We start from the raw sequence: 25885 nt of genomic DNA, 5'->3' as shown, positions 1-25885 counted from the left end.
TTTCCCATGTGTACCGGTACTCTTTTTTTGCTTGTATCTTATGTCCGCAAGTAAACTCTGTTTTTTACCTTGAAGGCGTTGGAATGTGGGAGTTAGTGTACTCCCTTTTTACCTTATCAGTATTAGAACAATGAGGCTGTATTCCTTTCTGGGCAGGGTGGGGGCTGTTTTCGTATTCAATAAGTTGTCTCTTCCCGTTTGATTTTCAGACATACTTGCCAACCCTCCCGAATTTTCCGGGAGACTCCCGAAATTCAGCGCCTCTCCCGAAAACCTCCCGGGACAAATATTGTCCTGAAGTCGGGAGTCCAGGAAAAAAAAGCACCAGTCAATATCGCACAGAAGGAACCTTCCTGGTGTTACCTGACGGCACGACCACCAAGCTGCGACACCACTACAAAGGCTCCTCTATGCTCGTACCACCTGGCTTGGTAGGCTTGTACCCGCCTACCAAGCCAGACTTAGGTCTAATGACGAAACAGGGCGTAGCTGCCGCTGATTGGACCGACACGCAAATACCACATTTTCAACACTCCCCGTTGTCGGCTAAAAACATAGCTGAATGAATTATTGTGGCCACTAGGTGTTGTGAAAGATCAAATTTAACAATTGCAAAAGCATCCGTCATAAGGTTAGTGTTTTTATTATATTTGTGTCAATATGTGTAAGCATACTTTGTGGCTTTCACCAGTAGGGTCGCTATCGCTATAAGGGTCAGTCGATATCGCTTTGGGGTCCGCAACCCTAATGCCGCCCTCCAGTGGTCCACAGAGGCTGAACAGGCTTTCATTGACCTCAAACATGACCTGTCCTCCACCTCCGCTTTTGTTGTCCTTTTTCTTGGATGTTTCTGAAAGTGTCTTTTTTCAGAAACAAAAGGGGGAGGAGGTGTGGGGGGGAGCGGGAAGAGCTAGACGAAGTGGCTGGGGAGAGGGAAGTCTGGGCTTCCCTGCTTAGGCTGCTGCCCCCGCGACCCAAACTCGGATAAGCAGAATAAGATGGATGGAGGAAATGACTGCTGTCTGATAATCACATTAATAACAATCATGTGTCTGAGTACACCTATTAATCACAATTAATCTAACACGTCATGTTCATGTTAATGATGGCATATAAAGTTAGTAAACATGTGAGAGTAAGAAGTAAACAAACCTGTTCTGTGTAACACAACTTGAGGTTTCTTGAAAACAGCCTCAAGTAGTTGACGTAGTCTCTTGTTCTCTTCTTTTGTCCGAGAAAGTTCCTCTTTGTACTCTGCTATCGTTCTTTCGCACATTTTCACACAATCACAACACTTTACACTCACACTTGATCTTAACTAAGCGATGTTTTTATCAAATCCGCGTCTCTTTGTTAGCAGCTAACTAGCATGCTAAGCTAACTAGCGCGCTAAAACAACTAGCTAGCTAAGCTAACTAGCGCGCTAAAACAACTAGCAAGCTAAGCTAACTAGCGCGCTAAGCTAACTAGCATGCTAAGCTAACTAGCACGCTAAAACAACTAGCAAGCTAAGCGGGCCTAATAATCTCCAAAGTTGAGTGAGACGAGTGGAGTTTATCCTGACACGGAGGATGAATAAAGTGTAGTTAGTAGCGATGTGAGGAGATGTGCCGAGGCTTAGAAGCGTGTGTGGAGTAAAGGAGGACTTTGCTGCAAAGCGCATATCCTCCACGCATGCGTCACTTAGGGGCGGGGCCAATGAGTCATAGTGATGGGCAAGTCATGAACGAACCGTTCAAAATGTATGTTTTGATGGTGCCCACACAAAAAACATGGCAACAAATGATATTTCAAATATATCAACCGTATTTGACTTTTAATCAGGTATATATGAAAATAATGGAAAAAGTATTGTTTTTAATGCACTTATTTTCGCTCTTTTTATCTGCCACACGTGTGTTACAGTGTTTTATGCTCATGATTTATTATCTAACCACAAAGATGGACCACTATTTATAAGAACTGGCTGTTGGCTTGCCTTACACAGTCCTACAGAACATGTGATTTCCTATTCCAGCAGATACTATACTTGAAATTACAAACAACCGAATGTCTGATTGTAGAACATTTTGTCATCTAGTTATCAACAATTTTAGCAGCTTTGGTTCATTATCATCCATTATACAGATGTGCATACAAATGTGAGTTTTGTGGAAGAAATGTAAGTAATATGAAGGAATAAAATAAGCTTGATCTCCTCTGTAAAATTATTTTGTGTATAATCTCTCAAATCTCCTGTTTTCATTTTGAAGTTTACACAAAGATGAAGATGAAAGTAAAAAGTGGGACGTGCTTTTGAAGAAGTAATAATTATTTGCAAGTCATTTCTCAGTGTGGTGGTTTTGATAAGACAGAAAATATTGTTTGACTCAGAAATGATTTCAGTCCTTCATGTTGACGTTACCAGTTCACCTCCAAGGACTAAATGTGTCATCACAAGTCCTTCAGCATTGATTGATTGATTGATTGATTGAGACTTTTATTAGTAGGTTGCACAGTGAAGTACATATTCCGTACAATTGACCACTAAATGGTAACACCCGAATAAGTGTTTCGACTTGTTTAAGTCGGGGTCCACTTATATTGATTCATGATACAGATATATACTATCAGATATATACTATCATCATAATTCAGTCATCACACAAGATAATCATCAGGGTATATACATTGAATTCTTTACATTATTTACAATCCGGGGTGGGGGGGGGGGGGGGGGGTTTGGTTGTTATCATCATTTCAGCCATCAACAATTGAGAACAGAGAAAGAGAGAGAGAGAGATCGAAGGCATAAGAAAAAGTATCTACATTTGATTATTTACATTTGATTATTAACAATCTGGGGAGGGTGTTAGTTTAGGGTTGAAGTTGCCTGGAGGTGATGAATGTAGATATTATCAATCACAGGGAAGGTATTTATTATTATTTTTAGGTACTATGCCTCTTCGTTTTAGCTGGAAAAGGGCAGGAATAGCCTACATCTTCCTCCAGAAGAGAACATGTCTGTGACCTCTCAGATGATCCAGAAACTGGAACCTCCCACTAGGGGTGTTGCTAAGCATAAAGCTCGACTAGGGCACAGCCCCCACTATAATTACTTTGGACCCCTCCAAAACACACACACACACACACACACACACACACACACACACACACACACACACACACACACACACACACACACACACACACACGTTTGTCTCTACTTCAAGGGAAATAATTATGACATGTAGTCTCTTCTCAAGGTTAGGGCTTCAAGGATAGGGCTATCACTTCTGCATTCCGATGTCCAAATTAGGGCCTCTTCCCTATGAGGAGTGATCCAGCCCACCTGCGAATGTCAAACTAAGGGGCCTTATCTTATTATGTGCTCAAACTGAAATACTAATATTTACTTAAACTTGGTTCTTCGCTTTCCCCAAGGTGAATATAAACCTTCACCATAAGCAAAACATAATATGTGTTAATTAATTCACTTCAGTATCTAATGGTGCATCAGAATTGGTGTTTTGTAGGAAGAATGTTGTTCCTCTTTTGCATCGGCCTTGTGTGTCCTCACCCAGCCAGTCTCTGGTAAACAATGTCCCATCATGCTGACATCCACTGAATGTGAGGGCTCATAAAACACCACATAAACATACATAGGCCAGCCCCTGGGGTCGACTTCCCAAGGATGCTGAGTGTCTCCTATCTTGGGGAGTTGTGAAGAAGTTGTAACGGACAGGACACTGACGGCCAAGTGGGGGGGTCAGTATTTTGGTGAGCAACAGGGCCCCAAAATTGTAAACTGACTGACACTGTGTAAGAGAGACATGGCACCATCTGTGTCCTATTTGATACGATGACATTCAGCATTTTTCAAGGTCCAACTTTCAGACAAGGGTCGATGACATCAAATGGAAGTATACATCTGACCTGGCTCCTCACAGGAACTGCAGTCTTGTTCTGATACTTTAAATAAAGTTCTCGTAGGACTGTCGATTAGTCCACCCCTGATACTGGGGCACATCCAGTGATGCTGGTAACGTGTTACTTAGTATCGCAATGCTCTGATATGACCTCCTTTTTCAGTAACAAGTAAAGCGTTACTATTTTCAAACCACTAATCCAAGTTAAAATCTTTGTGTTTGTCATAAATGAAAACATGCAATATTTACTTTATTCCTGCCTCTCCGGGAGTGATGTCATGCATGAATGTCACGTTGTAGCACGAGGGTGTGTCACGTGTAATACATACTAAGCATGTGAGCAGCAATCATGAACATTACAACACAAACCAGAACAAGGTCTGACCTACTATGACAGGTCATGACAGTTATTTTGTTCTAGCTTTGATTTATGTAGGCTGACCATATTCTGAAATCCCAAAAAGAGGACACATATATGCGTGCCAAGGCGGGCAGCACGCCAAGGCCGGGACTAGGTGAAAATTTGCCAATGATACTCGAACTTGCTTCATAAATAATATATTTATTTAAATAAAGCATTTTTTCTCCTCTGTTGACAGCAGTGTTGGCGCTAGGAATTTTCAAAATGGGGTCCCAGGGACCCCATCAAGTCATAAAAATGGGGTGCCACAATACATTTTTGGGGTACCACTTTTTTGTAAGCGTTTTGAAAATAAATGACCAACTTATGCATTATCCTGTTATATCTCACATTCTATGTTGTGTTTTGGAAAAAGGTTGTCATAAACGTTACTTAATTCATAAAAAAAAAACAATAAAAAAATAAAACAAATTTGGATACATATGTAAATGTATTCAGTTATAAACATTCATTCACTTTCTTCTTTCCTTCATGGATCTAAACTTTACCACTGCTGGCAGTTTTTTCTATGTTTTTATTTAATAAGTTGTAGGTGTATTTATTTCAGTATAAAAGTGTAAAAAGTGTTTTGCTTGGGTCATGAAATGATGATAATGGTGTGCCAGGGCGTTCATACATTTTATATTTAATGCTTAAATCTCTGGAGTCTACATCAACGTCACATCTATTCCTCATTTCAAAATGTTTTAGTTTTTTTATGTTGTGTTTTTTGTTTGTTTGTTTTCCGCCTTTTTTTGTCAAACAAAACTATGTTTTTATGGCAAACACACAAAATATGCAAAATCTTCCACCAAAAATATTTTTCAAAGTGGAATATTTGATGTGAAGTAATCGGAACCTTGGATAGGTCAATAATTCCTAATAACATTGATTTTGATTCAATATTATGTTTTGAGCAATGACAGTTTGAAAGAAAAAAAAACATTTTTGTTTTATTAGTCAACATTGCTAAGGAGCTGGCGAAGCTATACACAGCTTGCTTACATCAGGGGAAAGTGCCAGAGAAGTGGAAAGAAGGCTTCTTTCCACTTCTTGAAAAGGATGATCATGTTAGATTCTTAATTTAAGAAGCTAACATGATCATCCTTTTCAACAAAGGGGACAAGAGCGACCTCAAGAACTACAGACCTATTAGCCTTCTTTCAAACATATACAAGTTGTTTACAAGAATCCTGACAAATCGAATGGAAAATACACTTAATAGCCACCAACCCAGAGAACAAGCAGGGTTTAGGAGTGGTTTTTCTACCATGGACCATATTCATACATTGAATCAGATCAAAGAAAAATGCCAAGAATACAACAAACCACTTTGTATGGCCTTCATAGACTATGAAAAGGCATTTGATTCGGTGGAGACACAGTCGGTTCTAAAAGCTCTGCAAGATCAAGGAATTCATCATAAGTACATTAACTTACTCAAGGACATGTACACAAACTGCACTACCACAGTTACGATGCACAAACCAAGCGTGAAAATCCACATAAAGAAGGGTGTCCGACAAGGCGATACAATTTCACCTAAACTGTTTACAGCTTGTTTGGAAGGCATATTTCGCTCTCTGGAGTGGGAGGATAAAGGAGTTGATATCAACGGAGACAAATTTTAATCATCTGAGGTTTGCAGATGACATTGTTGTCTTGGGAGAGCAAATCAGTGAAGTGGAAGATATGCTTAAAGACCTTGCAAATGCCAGCAAACGTTGTGGATTGAAAATTAATATGAAGAAGACAAAAGTTATGGCAAATTCCATGGTACCTCATGGACCTGTGACTGTTAATGGAAATTAAATTGATGAAGTTAATGAATATATCTATCTGGGGCAGAGATTTAGCCTGGAAGAAAAGAGTCAAGAACAGGAGATAGGGAGGAGAATCAGATTGGGCTGGTGCCAATATGGAAAACTGAGCAACATCATGAGAGGAGAAATACCGTTAAGCCTAAAAAGAAAGGTCTTCAATCAATGCGTGTTACCAACCATGACATACGGATCTGAAACCTGGGCATTGTCAAATAAAATGGAAAAGAAAATAGCAGCAGCACAACACAACATGGAAAGAAATATGCTCGGAATCACATATAAAGACAGAAAAACAAATGAATGGGTGAGAAAACAAACACAAGTCCAAGACATTATGAGAACTATCAAATGAAGTAAGTGGAAGTGGGCTGGACATATCAGTAGGAGAACAGATAATAGATGGACTTCCCTAATGACATCATGGAGACCCATGGATGGGAGCAGAAATAGAGGAAGACAAAGAGTGAGATGGCGAGATGAAATAGACAAATATTGGGGAACAGTGCAGTGGCAGGGAGCAGCTAGAGATCGTTCACTATGGCAGAAACATGCTGAGGCTTTCGTCCAGCAGTGGACTGACAACGGCTGATGATGAGTCAACATTGCAACTGTTTCTAAATTACATTTCACCTGTAAGCTTTTTTATTTCACTTTTGTTATGTTTTTGTTTATTTTAATAGTATTTTTACAATGTGCCGTGGGCCTTTAAAAAAATATTAGCTGTGGGCCGCAAATGGTAAAATAAAAAAAATCTGCGTCCTTTCTGATTTCAATGCGTTAAAAAGACACAAAAAGTGCGTTAACGCCAACACTGTTCCCCGGGAAGTCCTGTGGGGAGTGCTCAGAGAGTATGGGGTATCGGACCGTCTGATTCTGGCGGTCCGCTCCCTGTATGATCAGTGTCAGAGCTTGGTCCACATTGCCGGCAGTAAGTCGGACCTGTATCTAGTGAGGGTTGGACTCTGCCAAGGCTGCCCTTTGTCACCGATTCTGTTCATAACTTTTATGGACAGAATTTCTAGGCGCAGTCAAGGCGTTGAGGGGATCCGGTTTGGTGGCTGCAGGATTCGGTCTCTGCTTTCTGCAGAGGATGTGGTCCTGGTGGCTTCATCTGGCCAGGATCTTTAGCTCTCACTGGATCGGTTCGCAGCCGAGTGTGAAGCGACTGGGATGAGAATAAGCACCTCCAAGGTCGAGTCCATGGTTCTCGCCCGGGAAAGGGTGAAGTGCCAGCTCCAATTTGGGGAGGAGATCTTGCACCATTTGGAGGAGTTCAAGTACCTCGGAGTCTTGTTCACGAATGAGGGAAGAGTGGATCGTGAGATCAACAGGTGGATCGGTGCGGCATCTTCAGTAATGCGGACGCTGTATCGATCCGTTGTGGTGAAGAAGGCAAAGATCTCAATTTACAGGTCGATCTTCGTTTCCATCCTCACCTATGGTCATGAGCTTTGGGTTATGACCGAAAGGACAAGATCACGGGTACAAGCGGCCAAAATGAGTGGGGCTCTCCCTTAGAGATAGGGTGAGAAGCTCTGTCATCCGAGAGGAGCTCAAAGTAAAGCCGCTGCTCCTCCACATCAAGGAGACAGATGAGGTGGTTCGGGCATCTGGTCAGGATGCCACCTAGGGAGGTGTTTCAGGCACGTCCGAGCGGAAGGAGGCCACGGGGAAGATCCAGGACACTTTAGGAAGACTATGTCTCCCGGCTGACCTGGGAACGCTTCGGGATCCCCCGGGAGGAGCTGGATGAGGTGGCTGGGAGAGGGAAGTCTGGGCTTCTCCGCTTAGGCTGCTGCCCCCGCGACCCGACCTCGGATAAGCAGAAGAAAATGGATGAATGGATGGATGGGCTGCAATGGTTGTGTTCTCTCGGATGCAGAATTGTACACCTTTCCTGATTGTCAGCTCCCAGACAGTGGTCGAGGAGCGCAGGGGAGACATTCCCTCCAGGGCCGATGTATCGTCGGGGGTAACACCCTCCACTTTACCCGGCAGTGGGTCCTACAGTTCCGTTGTTGGGTCGGAATGACGACCCAACAGTTGTCGATTCGTTGCAACTCTGTCACTTTATTTATGTTTTCCACAAAGCCAACCGGACATCCACTAAGCTACTAACGCTCCTGCACATTAACTGCTACCACTCCCTCACCTCACTTGCCCACTCACTTACTCAGTCACTCACCTCACATACTGCCATTCTTAAAGGAGCACACACACTCTGGATGACAATTAAAACACAATTACACTCCAGCATAGTAATAAACATTAACATTTCCATACAGACATACAGTTCCATATACATTCAATATAACTGAAAGGATGCAGCATGACTAGTAGGAGTCAATATAAGGAGAATGCAATAATGTAGCTTGTAGTGCAAATGCAAGAATGTATCAGTCCATGTGTTTAGTGCACACATTACAGTCGAGCCAAACAGCCCTGAAAAAATATTAGAATATCCAACACTCAGGCTACAATTTATGAGGAGAAGCAATTAGCATTTTAAAGTATAATGGTAGCTGAGTTCCCTGTAATAACTCCAAACACTCACAGAAAAATACACTCAGTGCATTTTACGCCAAAGTGCAAACAATAACTATTGTCAAGTTGTTGTTTTTTAAGTAAAGAACAATGCTATTAGCTTGAACAGCTTTTACAGTAAATTCGGTAAGTGCATTAAAATAGTACTAGTTAATTATTTTCATATTTATCTGATTGAAAGTCAAATACGGTTTATATATTTGAAATATCATTCATTAGTTGCCATGTTTTTTGTGGGCACCATTCAAATATACATTTTGAACGGTTCGTTCATGACTTGCCCATCACTTTGACTCTTTGGCCCCGCCCCTAAGTGACGCAAGCGTGGAGGATATGCGCTTTGCAGCAAAGTCCTCCTTTACTCCACACACGCTTCTAAGCCTCGGCACATCTCCTCACATCGCTACTAACTACACTTTATTCATCCTTCGTGTCAGGATAAACTCCACTCGTCTCACTCAACTTTGGAGATTATTAGGCCCGTTTAGCTTGCTAGTTGTTTTAGCGCGCTAGTTAGCTCAGCATGCTAGTTAGCTTAGCTTGTTAGCTGCTAACAAAGAGACGCGGATTCGGTCAACACATCGCTTAGTTAAGATCAAGTGTGAGTGTAAAGTGTTGTGATTGTGTGAAAATGTGCGAAAGAACGATAGCAGAGTACAAAGAGGAACTTTCTCGAACAAAAGAAGAGAACAAAAGACTACGTCAACTACTGGAGGCTGTTTTCAAGAAACCTCAAGTTGTGTTACACAGAACAGGTTTGTTTACTTCTTACTCTCACATGTTTACTAACTTTATATTCCATCATTAACATGAACATGAAGTGTTAGACTAATTTTGATTAATAGGTGTACTCAGACACATGATTGTTATTGTGTTATTAATGTGATTATCAGACAGCAGTCATTTCCATTAGATAATGTTCAAATATAGGTGATTTGGCACACTTATAATTAAAATAACAACAATAATGTTGTTTTTCATCAGATATGTACTAGTATTGTATATGTGGATGGGGGCCCTGCTTTGGAAATAATGTGTACCCCTTTCAGAGATCACATTTAGTTCCACTTCAAACATTCACATGATCCACAATGAGATGAGATGGTATAACGTGAACAGTTGTGTTCGTGCATGTTGTCACTACCATAGTTTTCTTTTTTGTCATCTTTACTTGAATAACAATGTCACATAAAAGATGACATACTGATCTTTTAAAAATAAGTAAGTAGATTGTAAAAAAAAAAAAAGCAACATTTAAAAAATAAATCACATGATGTGAGTCAGTGGCGCCCCCTTACGTCATTCATTGCAATGACAGAAGAGTGAAAGTGATTGAAATTGTGGCCATAATACTCCCCGATTTTTTTTAAATCGACCCCTTGTTCATGTTGATATTCTTGTTCCCTTTTACTACTATGTAAGCTAGTTTTTATACAAAACATTAATAAAATATTCAAATATCACAGAATGTGACGTTTCAAAAGCACCTTTGTAAAAACAATTGTAAGTCCAGGAAGTGACGTAGTCTTCCGGTACCTATGGAGTAGTGACATTGACCACCACCACCGGAATATGTTTTATTTATTTCATGACAGCACGTCCCCTAAACGTTAAAACATCATGGACACGATTGAACACAGCATCCAGCAGTGGAAACGTGGCTTTATTTACTATCAAGTTCCTATTTTTAATTGTTGAAATGAAATCAGCAGTGACGGGCTAGTTGTTTTGATAGCGGCTAAATTAGCATGTCGCGATATTTGTACATGGGATCACGTCTGCGCCGAGTGGATGCGCAGAGGGTTGAAACAGCGCTTGTGTCTTCTTCCTTACGTTTACTTGAACATCATTATCCAGCACCATCTGCTGGTCACATTGTGTACCACAGTCACTTGAACTGCATGTCATGACACCTACTAACTCGTATGTCACTCAAAAGTGCAGATTTTAACCATTGGAATCATTTCTATAGTTTGAAAACATCCAGCAAGCAGCATTTAAATGTTAATTATGTTGTATTATCCCCAGGTAGCAAAGTTAATTGCCTTTTTTGTGCTGTTTTGCAAGACCCGAGTCACGTGACTTCAAACTTGACACCTCATTGGCTGCTTCTGAGACAGGCTCCATGGTTTTAGTCTTTTAACGGAAGTGAGTCTTGCTTTTTGAAGCAGCACATTTTTCAGCACTGCATTTTTTTAACTGAATTTGTATGCACTGAATTTTCAACTAACTGTATCGTTTTGGATCGAAAAGCATTCTAAAAAAAGATAATTCCTGAATCCAAATACACAAAAACAGGTACCAACAAGAAAGAAAAGTAGGTTTTGTATTATAGGATCCCAACCTAAGAGGGGTTTTGAGACAAGAAAAAAATTAAAAGCCTTGAAACTAATATAAGAAAAGTCCAATTAAATCTCCAATTTTTTTTAAAGAAAACATTGAAATAAAGTGCCCTGGTTTAAGAGGACAAGTTTAAATGTCAGCAGCAACATGAAAATAACTGACCTTCAACTATGGTGGTTTTATAGGTGAACATACACACAATAAACATTATTATAGGACATGCACACAATAAACATGATTATAGGACATACACACAATAAACATTGTTATAGGACATGCACACAATAAACATGATTATAGGACATACACACAATAAACATGATTATAGCACATACACACAATAAACATGATAATAGGACATACACACAATAAACATGATTATAGGACATATACACAATAAACATGATTATAGCATATACACACAATAAACATGATTATAGGACGTGCACACAATAAACATGATTATAGCACATACACACAATAAACATGATTATAGGACGTACACACAATAAACATGATTATAGCACATACACACAATAAACATGATTATTGGACGTACACACAATAAACATGATTATAGGACATACACACAATAATGTATAGAGAAAATAGAAGCAACATCAACTAGTTTTCTCCTTCGCTGTATGCTTTTAGTGTGGGGACAAGTGTCTCCAATATTGTCCACACCTGTCTCCATCCAAACACAGCAGTGCGCTCTTAAACGCACGACGGGAAACGAGGGAAAATTACATTAACCCAAGCGCTTGACTCCGTTTACTCCGAGGGCAAATCTCCGTAGAAAAGTCCATGTAGCTTGTCCGCCATGATTATCAAGCCAAACAACGCTAGTGCGTATGCGCCTGACTTTGTGTTGCCTTAAATGCATTAATAAATAACGATTTCGCTGTAATTAAAAATATTGACTTACCGTCGGGAAATTTATCGCAAATTATCGTTATACCGTTTACCGTTACAGCCCTCGTCCATTACCAAGTAAAAAGTCAAGGGCGGTCACGGCATGTTTTTGTCGATGTTGGTACATTTTTTAGGGCATTACGGCAAGTCACAAGAGCAGTCGCGGCTTTTGCCACGGTTGCCATGGTTAAATTCGAGCCCTGAAAACGGAATTACTTTTTAATAAATGTTATTAATTAGTGTGTTACTTCAAATATCTGGCATAATGCAGTTGAGATAAGTTGAGATAAGTTTCATATGAGAGCAGTCTGCACCAGACCGAACAGCAGGACAGGTGTAACAATGACATTATTACCTGTCACTCTTTATAACTCCTTGTGCAGATCTGAATGTTCATTATTTAAATGTTGACCTCAGTTTGAAGCAAAGGTGCTAATGCTAATAGCCACATTTGGAGAGGCGTGTTTTAAAGCAGCTGTTGTGAGAGTAGCATATATGTGTGTGTGTGCTCCTTTAAGAATGGCAGTATGTGGGGTGCGTGACGAGTGAGTGGGCAAGTTAGGAGAGGTAGCGCTAGCATGTGCAGGAGTATCAATAGCATGGTGGATGTCCGCTTGTGCCCTGTGGAAATTACAAATAAAGTGACCAAGTTGTAACTAATCGATGGCCTCGTCATTCCGACCAAAGTGAAAGGTCTCCCCTGCTCTCCTCGACCACGGTCTGGGAGCCGACAAGCAGGAATGGTGTAAAACAGTACTTGCAACGCGTCCTTGTTTAAAGCGTCACCTTTATTGTTAGTTTTGAAGCCCAAATACCTCCATGTTGTACTTCACACCCTCATTATTAACCAGTAGAATTGTAGTTGTTTGCCTTTCTTCCTCTTCAACATGTTATTGCTTGTATGCACTTTGTGTGTGCGCCTCGACCCTGTAGTCACTCAGATGAAAGAGCGGAAGTGGTGCTTTTCAAAGGTGGTGTCGTACCGATTTCAATTGATTGTAATGTATATAATGTAATGTATTGTGGCCAAACAGCTCCATTTTTGTTTCATCTGACATCACATGGACTAAGATAAGACCTTCTGGAGGAAAGTTCTGTGGTCAGATAAAATAAAAATGGAGCTGTTTGGCCACAATACCCAGCAATATGTTTGGAGGAGAAAATGTGAGACCTTTAATCCCAGGAACACCAAGCCTACCGTCAAGCATGGTGGTGGTCGTATTATGCTCTGTGCCTGTTTTGCTGCCAATGGAACTGCTGCTTTAAATGGGACAATGAAAAAGGAGGATTACCTCCAAATTCTTCAGGACAACCTAAAATCATCAGCCCGGAGGTTGGGTCTTGGGTGCAGTTGGGTGTTCCAACAGGACAATGACCCCAAACACACGTCAAAAGTGGTCAAGGAATGTCTAAATCAGGCTAGAATGAAGGTTTTAGAATGGCCTTCCCAAAGTCGTGTGGACAATGCTGAAGAAACAAGTCTATGTCAGAAAACCAACACATTTAGCTGAACTGCACCAATTTTGTCAAGAGGAGTGGTCAAAAATTCAGGCAGAAGCTTGTGGATGGCTACCAAAAGCGCCTTATTGCAGTGAAACTTGCCAAGGGACATGTAAGCAAATATTAACATTGCTGTATGTATACTTTTGACCCAGCACATTTGCTCACATTTTCAGTAGACCCATAATAAATTCATAAAAGAAGCAAACTTCTTGAATGTTTTTAGTGACCAACAAGTATGTGCTCCAATCACTACATCACAAAAAAATAAGAGTTGTAGAAATGATTGGAAACTCAAGACAGCCATGACATGATGTTCTTTACAAGTGTATGTAAACTTTTGATCGCGACTGTATATATGCATGTGTATATGTATATATATCCATCCATCCATCCATTTTCTACCGCTTATCCCTTTCGGAGTCGCGGGGGGTGCTGGAGCCTATCTCAGCTACAATGGAGTGGAAGGCGGGGTATGTATATATATATATATGTATATATATATATACTGTATATTTATGTATATATGTTCAGTTTAACAGTCCAGTTGTGATTGATTGAATGTCCTGAGAATTATACTGGACAATATTTTGTAATTGCCACAAAATAACGTGTAGTATTTTATTAATTTCTTGCCAAAATTGTTTTTATTTTATAGATATTTTCAAAGCAGAATATTGTCCTTAGGGCCCTCTGGCACCTCATGGGGGACCCGTAAAATCTGTGCCTCTTAAAGGCCTACTGAAATGATTTTTTTAAATTTAAACGGGAATAGCAGATCCATTCTATGTGTCATACTTGATCATTTCGCGATATTGCCATATTTTTGCTGAAAGGATTTAGTAGAGAAAATCAACGATAAAGTTCGCAACTTTTGCTCGCTGATAAAAAAAAGCCTTGCCTGTACTGGAAGTAGCGTGACGTCACAGGAGCTAGTATTCCTCACAATTCCCCGTTGTTTACAATGAAGCGAGAGAGATTCGGACCGAGAAAGTGATGATTACCCCATTAATTTGAGCGAGGATGAAAGATTCGTAGATGAGGAACGTTACAGTGAAGGACTTGAGAGGCAGCGATGGACGTATCTTTTGTCGCTCTGACCGTAACTTAGGTACAAGCTGGCTCATTGGATTCCACACTCTCTCCTTTTTCTATTGTGGATCACGGATTTGTATTTTAAACCACCTCGGATACTATATCCTCTTGAAAATAAGAGTCGAGAACGCGAAATGGACATTCAGTGCCTTTTATCTCCACGACAATACATCGGCGAAATGCTTTAGCTACGAGCTAACGTGATAGCATCATGCTTTAACTGCATATAGAAACAAAAAAAATAAACCCCTGACTGGAAGGATAGATAGAAAATCAACAATACCATTAAACCGTGGACATGTAAATACACGGTTAATGCTTTCCAGGCTGGCGAAGGTTAACAATGCTGTGCTAACGACGCCATTTAAGCTAACTTAGCAACTTAGCAACCAGACCTCACAGAACTATGTACTCTCTCCTTTTTCTATTGTGAATCACGGATTTGTATTTTAAACCACCTGGGATACTATATCCTCTTGAAAATGAGAGTCGAGCACGCGAAATGGACATTTAAAGTGACTTATCTCCAAAACAATACATCGGTGACACACTTAGCTACTGAGCTAGCGCGTAGCATCGTTCTCAAATGAAGATAGAAACCCATCAACAGCCGTGCTCACCTGCATTCCAGCGATCAACGGCACGACGAAGGACTTCATCCGTGGGTTTGGCGGCAAGCATCGGCTAGGCGTAGTAAGTAGTCCTTGTTGTGTTGCTGTAAGTATTGTAATGCCCCGCAGTGGAGAAGGAGTCACACAGACGAGGAAGCGCTGCTCAATCGCTTTATTAAAAAGCGGTAACTGGTTGTAGTTCAAAAAGTAACGCACACACATACACGAGCTGCTGTTAGCCAAAACTCACGCTCACACACACAAGTTCTCCGCCAACTCACTCGCGCATGCGCGTTCCCCAAGCCCTTAAAGACAGTACACTAATGCAAATATCACAGATATTACAGTATTGTACTTAGCCGCTAAGACACCGATCGATCCCACCTACAACGTTCTTCTTTGCAGTCTCCATTGTTCATTAAACAAATTGCAAAAGATTCACCAACACAGATGTCCAGAATAATGTGGAATTTTGTCGAAGAAAACAAGAGGCTTTTCTATCGGGTCCGATGGGGTCCAACCACTTCCGTTGCTTTTGTGACGTCACGCGCATAAATCATATCCAAAGGAGTTTTTCAACCGGAAGTGTGGCGGGAATTTTAAAATTGCACTTTATAAGTTAACCCGGCCGTATTGGCATGTGTTGCAATGTTAAGATTTCATCATTGATGTATAAACTATCAGACTGCGTGGTTGGTAGTAGTGGCTTTCAGTAGGCCTTTAAGACCTCACTGTTGGCTTTGTACGCTCATGTTACTTCTCAACTAGTCAAAGTTGATGCTAATCGACCTGTTTCTTCTCCTTTTTACTGAATGTGAAAGCAAAAGTGAGTCCACAAATAACCAAATCGTAAAAGCAGAATAGAAAATGAAATCTTAATTGGTAAAATCTTATCTATTTCGATCCCAGCATGTGTTTGTCTTCTTGTGTCCTGCAGACGTCTGTGAAAAATATCGTCCACCTGAGCAGCAGGAGGGGTCCTCCAGTATGGAGCAGAAGAGGTCACAGCACCTCCACGTGAAAGAAGAGGAGCCACAACCCCCCCACTTTAAAGATGAAGAGGAAGAGTCACAGACTCCTCACATTGAGAATATACAGTCCCTTCACGTAAAAGAGGAACCGGAGGATCCGCAGCCCTCCTACGTCAAAGAGGAAGAAAAACAGCGGCTGTCCCCCCACTTCATAGAGGAAGACAAGAGACACCTCATCAGTGTGAAGAGTGAAGATGATGAGGTCAAAGGTGAAAGTGAGGAGAAGAGAGAGGCGGAGCCTCCAAGCAGCAGCTCAACTCAACACATGACAACAGAAGCTGATGGAGACCACTGTGGAGGATCACAAGCAGACAAGCTCTTAGCTCCACTATCAGATAGTGAGGACACAACGTCACACTCTCCTGACACTGATGATGAACACTCTAAAGATGATAAGACATGTCACACTGACAACACACACTTCACATGTTCTCACTGTGACAAAACTTTTAAATACTCTTGTAATTTGAAAAGACACATGAGAACACACACTGGAGAAAAACCTTTTTCATATTCAATCTGCGGTAAAGATTTTACTCAAAGGGACCATTCCAAAGTACACATAAGAAGACACACTGGAGAAAAACCTTTTTCCTGCTCAGAATGTGGAAAAAGTTTTGTAAAAAATACAATTTTAAAAGAACACATGAGAATACACACTGGAGAAAAAACTTTTTACTGCTCAGAATGTGGTAAAAGTTTTGTAACAAATACAAATTTAAAAGTACACATGAGAATACACACTGATGAAAAACCTTTTTCATGTTCAATCTGCGGTAAAGATTTTACTCGAAACCACCATTTCAAAGCACACATGAGAACACACACTGGAGAAAAACCTTTTTCATGTTCAATCTGCGGTAAAGACTTTACTAAGATGGGCAATTTCAAAGTACACATGAGAACACACACTGGAGAAAAAACTTTTTCATGTTCAACATGTGGGAAGAATTTTTCTCGATCGGACCATTTCAATGCACACATGAGAATACACACAGGAGAAAAACCTTTTTTATGTTCAATCTGCGGTAAAGACTTTACTCGAAGGAACAATTTCAAAGCACACATGAGAATACACACTGGAGAAAAAACTTTTTCCTGCTCAGAATGTGGTAAAAGTTTTGTAACAAATGCAAATTTAAAATTACACATGAGAACACACACTGGAGAAAAACCTTTTTCATGTTCAACATGCGGGAAGGATTTTTCTCGATCGGACCATTTCAATGCACACATGAGAATACACACAGGAGAAAAACCTTTTTCATGTTCAATCTGCGGTAAAGATTTTACTCAAGGGTCCAATTTCAAAGCACACATGAGAAAACACTCTGGTGAAAAACCATACTCCTGTTCAAGCTGCAACAAAAGCTTTCGCGTCCAACAATCTTGTACAGCACACATGAGAACACACACAGGAGAGAAAGTGTTGAGTTGCAGTGTGTGTGGTGAAAGATTATCTTCTAGGTACCAGTGTAAGAAACACAAGTGTGCTGGTGAGAACAGCAGCAGCAAATGAAGATGCAGGATTTGAAATAAACTGTCAAAACTTTAACTTTGATTTTCTAACAACATCAGCACATATAACATGTGTGACATCATTGTTGTGTGTGTAACACAATCTTGTTAATATGATTCTAACATTTATAGATTAGACACTTCAGATTAGTGCTTTTATTTCAGTCAAGTACATGAGTTAATATACACATTTGTGTACTTTAAAATGAACAGAACAATTTGACTGAAAAGGTGAGAATAAACACTACATAAAATATGTTACAAGCAATAAACATTTTATGTGTAGATATTCACAATTCACTTGTATACGTATTTATTATAGTGTTTTATATATGTTTTTTGAAATAATGAAGTGTTACATATTTTATTTTCTAATTCTAGATGATTCCATAGATGAACTCCTTTATATGATATACATATTTGTTTTGCATGTGTTCATACCTTTGCTTTTGAGTACACATAAATCCCTCTTAGTTCATATTTACTGGTTCACATCTGAAACATCTTCTGGACCACTTCTGGAAGCATATTATTATTGACTTTATACATCATTTGAGCAGTTGTCTTTTATACAAGATCATTTACTTTTAAAATGTGTGACTTTATGAATCATTTGTTGGGTCTCTATAATCCATTCTGTTAATTATCTTTATTACTCTCTTTTGTAATATGAATATTGTTGTGTGATTGTTTTATATGTATGTCCCCAGACCTTTATGCAATAAACAATGTATGCTTCAACTAAAGTTGGGTACAATAATTGTAGTTAATATTTGTAAGTATGTATTTTATTCCATTTAGTATTGCACTCCATTTTTTAATGTTTTCTTTATATGATTTATATGTAGTGTCCAGCTTACTTCATTATCTATATTAACTCCTAAAAATGTGATTACCTTTATTCCTTTAATTTCAATATTATCCATCATAATTTGTGTTTTCCATTTTTACAATATCCAAATATGATATATTTAGTTTTATTGAAGTTTAGTGACAGTTTATTGATGTGCAGCCATCTTTTTATGGTCAAGTTCTCTCTGGATAAAATAAGATGAGAGTTAAATTAAGCGGTAATGAAGGTGAAGAATGGAAGATTATTATATACATAATTATATATAGTTACACTCAGTAGTGACAATTAAAGACACTTTCATCCTGTTCTTTTGAACAAAGAAAAAGAGTAAAGTGTAATATTCTAAACAATAGAAGAATATTAATATCAGCAGTCAATATTCCAACATTGTGAAGCTGAGCTATGGTAAAAAACATATTCAGCTTTAAAGGCTTTATGAGAGTGATGTAATTATCATAATCAGAAATACTTTATTAATCCCCGAGGGGAAATTAAAATGTTCAGCACTGTTATAAACATGTGAATATTCAACGTAATAATATATTTAATTAATACCATAATAAAGTGGTACATTTGGGGATGTTTAATATTGTTTGTATGAACATCCTGAATGTTTTTGTGCTAGAATTGTTTGAATTAGTAGAGAGTGAAAAAAATGAGTCAGTAATGATAATAATGGTTTGTTATAAGTCTGTATATGAATAATTAAAGATAATTAAAATACCAAAATGGAGCTTACATCCTCAGTGAGCTGAACTCCAGCAGTAAAGATGAGATAAATAATGTGGAAAGGTCAGAAGTCAAATGTTTCTTCAGGTAATACATGGAGCCTCTGCTTCCACCCAGCGGCCGTTAGAAAGAATGCATACATTTTGTTTTGACGTCCTTAACTGCTTATTACTTCCTGTCCTGTTTGTGTCCAAGTCTGTAGTGTGGGCCATAGGACAGAAGGAGGACATTCTGTTAATAGCCTGTGGAGGGCAGCAATACACCTAAGATGTTCTACTAGTCTGCTGGAAATAGAAAGAAGAAGAAGGAGAAAAAAGCAAGATGGCGTTTGATGGAGAAAGTCAGGCACGTGGGCATTATAGTTCTGTATTTTTAATCAGTGCATACATGTGCACATATATGTCGTTTAATAGAGTAAACATCGTCAATAATTGTTTGTATCCGAATACACTTTGTATTTATTTATTACCGCCATTCTTAAATATGTTGCATGTAAGAATGCGGGTGTTGTTGAGAAGATGATGCAGGTGTTCTGTCGAATTTAACTACATGTAAAAATGTGTAACTTCTTCTAGTCCATTTGTGAAATAAATTGTTTTCCTAAATTATAGTCTCCTCACTTTATCCAGACAGTCTTTAGGACAAAAGACCCTGGGAGGAATTTGCCCTTTAAAAGGGAAACATATTCACTGTGGCAGGACAGTATCAAGATGAATTCATCACATTTGTATAATCGGCTATGAGGCATTTTATTATCCTTGTACAGCCCTTACCTTTGGGCTGATACTGAGGGCGACTGTGTTGACCAGTTTGACGCGTGCAAATGATTGAATGTCCAGTTCTGTAGAAATGTGTTTGGATATGACAATCCGTTTATTCCAAGCTATCAAAATTAAATCAAATGTAGGTTATAGAACATTATGTATGCTGACCTTGAATGGCACATTGTCACAGCAGCGAGACCTGACCACACACGACACGACACGGTCGAAAACTGTTTGTCCTCCATGCAATCGCCCCACCAGTGCTCACACCTGAACCCAATTAAAGGAGGCTACCATGGCAACCGCACCATAGCAACGGTCCCATCCCTGTCAACACTTCCTGGTTGTCAAGAGGAAGTGGGCGGAGCAATCTGCCGAATAGGAAATTCAGCATGAACTGAGGCCAGCAATCAATTAGAGAAAACAAAATATAAACAACTAAGGAAATTTGACTCCAACATATCCCTTTAATTCCTGTCTGTTTGCTATTAGACTTCTGGCATTCCACTGAACAATCAACATGGCGTTGGATTGTGGTCACATGACTCCGTCTCGTCTACTGTCTGTAGTTCACCTTGCACCTGTTCCCAAGATAGTTCTTTTACATTTAAAAACTTTGCTGCTGCTTTGACGATTATTTTGATCTTCTCAGTCTTATTTCTTGCCTGTTCTGTACACTTTATTACGTATGCCAGGAACACAACTAGTTTGTCCATGGAAATTCCTGTATTTGCTGCCTCTTGATTTTTATTACTTGAACTTATTCTCACTTATGTCTTGTTCTCCACGTACTTGATGTCTTCCTTTAACTGCCTCTGCGTATGTAACTTCCTCATACATCCCCTCACTATCCCCTTCCATCTCCATCCAGTCACAAATCAGTTTATGCTCAACCGCCAAAAAGATTCAAACACTCTCACTGTCAGCCACCGCTCCTTGGTTCACTTCCGCTTCCGATCCTCCTCCGTCCTTCCAGCTCTTGCTTTTTCCTCCTCCTTCTTCTTCTTTCTATTTCCAGCAGACTAGTAGAACATCTTAGGTGTATTGCTGCCCTCCACAGGCTATTAACAGAATGTCCTCCTTCTGTCCTATGGCCCACACTACAGACTTGGACACAAACAGGACAGAAAGTAAAAAGCAGCTTTGAAGGACGTCAAAATAAAATGTATGCATTCTTTCCAACGGTCGCTGGGTGGCAGCAGAGGCTCCATGTATTACCTGAAGAAACATTTGACTTCTGACCTTTCCACATTATTTATCTCATCTTTACTGCTGGAGTTCAGCTCACTGAGGATGTAAGCTCCATTTTGGTATTTTAATTATTCATAAACAGGCTTAAAACAAACCATTATTATCATTACTGCCTCGTTTTTTTCCACTCTCTATTAATTCAAACAATTTTAGCACAAAATCATTCAGGATGTTCATACAAACAATATTACACATCCCCAAATGTACCACTTTATTATGGTATTAATATAATATATTATTACATTGAATATTCACATGTTTATAACATTGCTGAAAATTTTAATTTCCCCTCGGGGATTAATAAAGTATTTCTGATTGTGATAATTACATCACTCTCATAAAGCCTTTAAATCTGAATATGTTTTTCACCATAGCTCAGCTTCCCAATGTTGGAATATTGACTGCTGAAATTAATATTCTTCTATTGTTTAGAATATTACACTTTACTCTTTTACTTTGCTCAAATGAACAGGATGAAAGTGTCTTTAATTGTCACTACTGAGTGTAACTATATATAATTATGTATATAATAATCTTCCCTTCTTCACCTTCATTACTGCTTGATTTAACTCTCATCTTATTTTATCCAGAGAGAACTTGACCATAAAAAGATGGCTGCACATCAATAAACTGTCACTAAACTTCAATAAAACTAAATATATCATATTTGGAGATTGTAAACATGTAAAACACAAATTATGATGGATAATATTGAAATGAAAGGAATAAAGGTAATCACATTTTTAGGAGTTAATATAGATGATGAAGTAAGCTGGACACTACATATAAATCATATAAACAAAACATTAAAACAATGGAGTGCAATACTAAATAGAATAAAATACATACTTACAAATATTAACTACATACTACATTGAAGCATACATTGTTTATTGCATAAAGGTCTGGGGACATACATATACAACTACCACAAAACAATATTCATATTACAAAAAAGAGTAATAAATATAATTAATAGAATGGATTATAGAGACCCAACAAATGATTAATAAAGTCACACATTTTAAAAGTAAATGATCTTGTATAAAAGACAACTGCTCAAATGATGTATAAAGTAAATAATAAAATGCTTCCAGAAGTGGTCCAGAAGATGTTTCAGATGTGAACCAGTAAATATGAACTAAGAGGGATTTATGCGTACTCAAAAGCAAAGGTATGAACACATGTAAAACAAATATGTACATCATATAAAGGAGTTCATCTATGGAATCATCTAGATTTAGAAAATAAAATATGGAACACTTCATTATTTAAAAAAAACATTTATAAAACACTATTATGAATAAGTATAAACGTGAATTATGAATATCTACCAATGTTTATTGTATGTAACACATTTTATGTACTGTTTATTCTCACCTTTTCAGTCAAATTGTTCTGTTCATTTTAAAGTACACAAATGTGTATATTAACTCATGTACTTGACTGAAATAAAAGCCCTAATCTGAAGTGTCTAATCTATAAATGTTAGAATCATATTAACAAGATGGTGTTACACACACAACAATGATGTCACACATGTTATATGTGCTGATGTTGTTAGAAAGTCAAAGTTAAAGTTTTGACAGTTTATTTCAAATCCTGCATCTTCATTTGCTGCTGCTGTTCTCACCAGCACACTTGTGTTTCTTACACTGGTACTTATAAGAGAATCTTTCACCACACACACTGCAACTCAACACTTTCTCTCCTGGGTGTGTTCTCATGTGTACTGTAAAAGATTGTCGGTGACGAAAGCTTTTGTTGCAGCTTGAACAGGAGTATGGTTTTTCACCAGAGTGCGTTCTCATGTGTGAATTTAAGCGGTCTCTTTTTATATAACTTTTACCACATACTGAACATATAAAAGGTTTTTCTCCAGTGTGTGTTCTCATGTGTACTTTTAAACTTTGTTTTATGACAAAAGTTTTACCACATTCTGAGCAGGAAAAAGGTTTTTCTCCAGTGTGTATTCTCATGTGTGTTTTGAAATGTTCCCTTCGAGTAAAATCTTTACCGCAGATTGAACATGAAACATTTTTTTCTCCAGTGTGTGTTCTCATGTGTGTTTTGAAATTGTGCTTTTGAGTAAAATGTTTACCGCAGATTGAACATGAAAAAGGTTTTTCTCCAGTGTGTGTTGTCATGTGTACTTTTAAACTTCGATTTCTTACAAAGCTTTTACCACATTCTGAGCAGGAAAAAGGTTTTTCTCCAGTGTGTATTTTCATGTGTGCTTTGAAATTGTCCCTTCGAATAAAATCTTTACCGCAGATTGAACATGAAAAAGGTTTTTCTCCAGTGTGTGTTGTCATGTGTACTTTTAAACTTTGATTCATTACAAAACTTTTACCACATTCTGAGCAGGTAAAAGGTTTTTCTCCAGTGTGTATTCTCATGTGTGTTTTCAAATTGTGCCTTTGAGCACAATCTTTACCACAGATTGAACATGCAAAAGGTTTTTCTCCAGTGTGTATTCTCATGTGTGTTTTCAAAAATTGCCTTTGAGTAAAATCTTTACCGCAGATTGAACATGAAAAAGGCTTTTCTCCAGTGTGTGTTCTCATGTGTGTTTCCAAATGGTGCCTTCGGGTAAAATCTTTACCGCAGATTGAACATGAAAAAGGTTTTTCTCCAGTATGTATTCTCATGTGTTCTTTCAGCATGTGGTTTAGTCTAAAATCTCTACCACATTCTGAGCAGGAAAAAGGTTTCTCCCCTGTGTGTTTTCTCATGTGTGTTTTCAGAAAACAACGATATTTGAACGTTTTGTTGCAGTGAGGACATGTCCTACCATCTTTAGAGTGTTCATCATCAGTGTCAGGAGAGTGTGACGTTGTGTCCTCACTATCTGATAGTGGAGCTAAGAGCTTGTCTGCTTGTGATCCTCCACAGTGGTCTCCATCAGCTTCTGTTGTCATGTGTTGAGTTGAGCTGCTGCTTGGAGGCTCCGCCTCTTCCTTCTCCTCACTCTCACCTTTGACCTCATCATCTTCACTCTTCACAATCACATGGAACTCCTCGAACCATTCTTGACTGATGCTGTGTTCCTCCTCTTCCTTTTTTAAATGGGAGGTCAGTGGGTTATTTTCTTCCCTTTGCATTTGTAATGTATGTGGCGCCTCTTCTTCCTCCTTAATGTGTAAGGGCTGTGGCTCCTCCTTGTCCATCCTGAAGCTCCACTTGTGTTGCTCAGAGAGAAGATGTTCTTCACAGACGTCTGCAGGACACAAGAAGACAAACATGCTTGAGAGGAGTCCATCTTTGTTCAGTCACATGCTGGGATCGAAATAGATACGATTATACCAATTCAGATTTCATTTTCAATTCTGCTTTACGATACGGTTATTTGTGGACTCACTTTTGCTTTAAAATTCTGAAAAATTTAGAAGAAACAGGTCAATTAGCACCAACAGTGAGGTCTTAAGAGGCTCAGACCTTACGGGTCCCCCATGGGATGCCAGGGGGCCATAAGGACAATATTCTGCTTTGAAAATATCTATAAAATAAAAATATTTTTAGCTATAAATTAACAAGACACTACATGTTATTTTGTGGTATTACACAGAAATTTCCTCCAGAAGGCCTTATCTTTGTCCATGTGGTGTCAGATGAAACAAAAATGGAGCTGTTTGGCCACAATACCCAGCAATATGTTTGGAGGAGAAAAGGTGAGGCCTTTAATCCCAGGAACACCAAACCTACCATCAAGCATGGTGGTGGTAGTATTATGCTCTGGGCCTGTTTTGCTGCCAATGGAACTGGTGCTTTGAATGGGACAATGAAAAAGGAGGATTACCTCCAAATTCTTCAGGACAACCTAAAACATACTTGCCAACCTTGAGACCTCCGAATTCGGGAGATGGGGGGTGGGTGGCGTGGTCGGTGGCGTGGTCGGGGTCGTGGTGGGGGGTGTGGTTAAGAGGGGAGGAGTATGTTTACAGCTAAAATAATAATAATAAATTCACTAAAAGTCAAGTATTTCATATATATATATATATATAGATATATCTATATATATATATAAGAAATACTTGACTTTCAGTGAATACTAGCTATGTATATATTTATTTTATTATATATATATATATAAATAAAAGAAATACTTGAATTCCAGTATTCATTTATTTACACATATACACACATATAACACTCATCTACTCATTGTTGTACTTGAAAGTGCAATGCTTTGCAGCCAGAAGCACAGCCTTATATACTACATACATACTAAATACACAGTAATGAAAACACAGTTGTTCTACTAACTGTACTGCGCTTGCTGCTTACTTACTAAAAAAAAAAAAACAACACTTACCTTTCACTATTTGAGTAGCCTTTGTTCTGCCATTTGCATACTGGCGAGCGATCTCTGAATCCGGGAACATATCCTTCACGGATTTGTTGTAGACAGCCGCAAATGAGAACGGGATGTTGCTTCCAGCTATCAGCATAGCCATCTTTGTCTGGGCATAAGTTACACCATCGGGTCTCCATTTAGCGAGGTGGCCCATAATACTGGGCTGGGACCGGTGCTGCATTGCCGCCGCTTTGTGCTTCGCTGACCGTTCATGACTGAGTATATCCGTTCGGCCACCGTGTT

At 38.9% G+C, this 25885-nt stretch overlaps 2 protein-coding genes and 1 long non-coding RNA gene across 3 annotated transcripts in view; 1 reads left to right on the top strand and 2 right to left on the bottom strand.

Annotated features, from left to right (window-relative positions):
* Positions 1-25885, bottom strand: part of LOC133640872 (zinc finger protein 142-like) — a 51352-nt gene that overhangs the window by 7065 nt on the left and 18402 nt on the right. The window contains exons 3-4 of the mRNA XM_062034556.1: positions 22911-24505; positions 1153-1318 (exon numbers count right to left, since the gene is read on the bottom strand). Of these exons, the coding sequence (XP_061890540.1) occupies positions 1153-1318; positions 22911-24505 (1761 nt within the window). The remainder of the gene's footprint in view (positions 1-1152; positions 1319-22910; positions 24506-25885) is intronic.
* On the top strand, positions 9058-18429 carry LOC133640628 (gastrula zinc finger protein XlCGF57.1-like). Its single transcript, XM_062034154.1, has 2 exons — positions 9058-9430; positions 16077-18429. The coding sequence occupies exons 1-2, from the start codon at positions 9307-9309 to the stop codon at positions 17687-17689; spliced, it is 1737 nt and encodes a 578-aa protein (XP_061890138.1). The 5' UTR covers positions 9058-9306; the 3' UTR covers positions 17690-18429.
* Positions 19312-20246, bottom strand: LOC133640723 (uncharacterized). Its single transcript, XR_009824197.1, has 3 exons — positions 20203-20246; positions 20044-20111; positions 19312-19551 (listed from the first exon to the last, which is right to left on the bottom strand). It is a non-coding gene; the product is annotated as an uncharacterized LOC133640723 (long non-coding RNA).

The sequence above is a fragment of the Entelurus aequoreus genome, linkage group LG23 (genome assembly GCF_033978785.1).
Source record: "Entelurus aequoreus isolate RoL-2023_Sb linkage group LG23, RoL_Eaeq_v1.1, whole genome shotgun sequence".
Classification (NCBI taxonomy): domain Eukaryota; kingdom Metazoa; phylum Chordata; class Actinopteri; order Syngnathiformes; family Syngnathidae; genus Entelurus; species Entelurus aequoreus.
The sequence above is the reverse complement of the archived record's forward strand: the minus strand, read 5'-3'. Positions and strand labels throughout refer to the sequence as shown.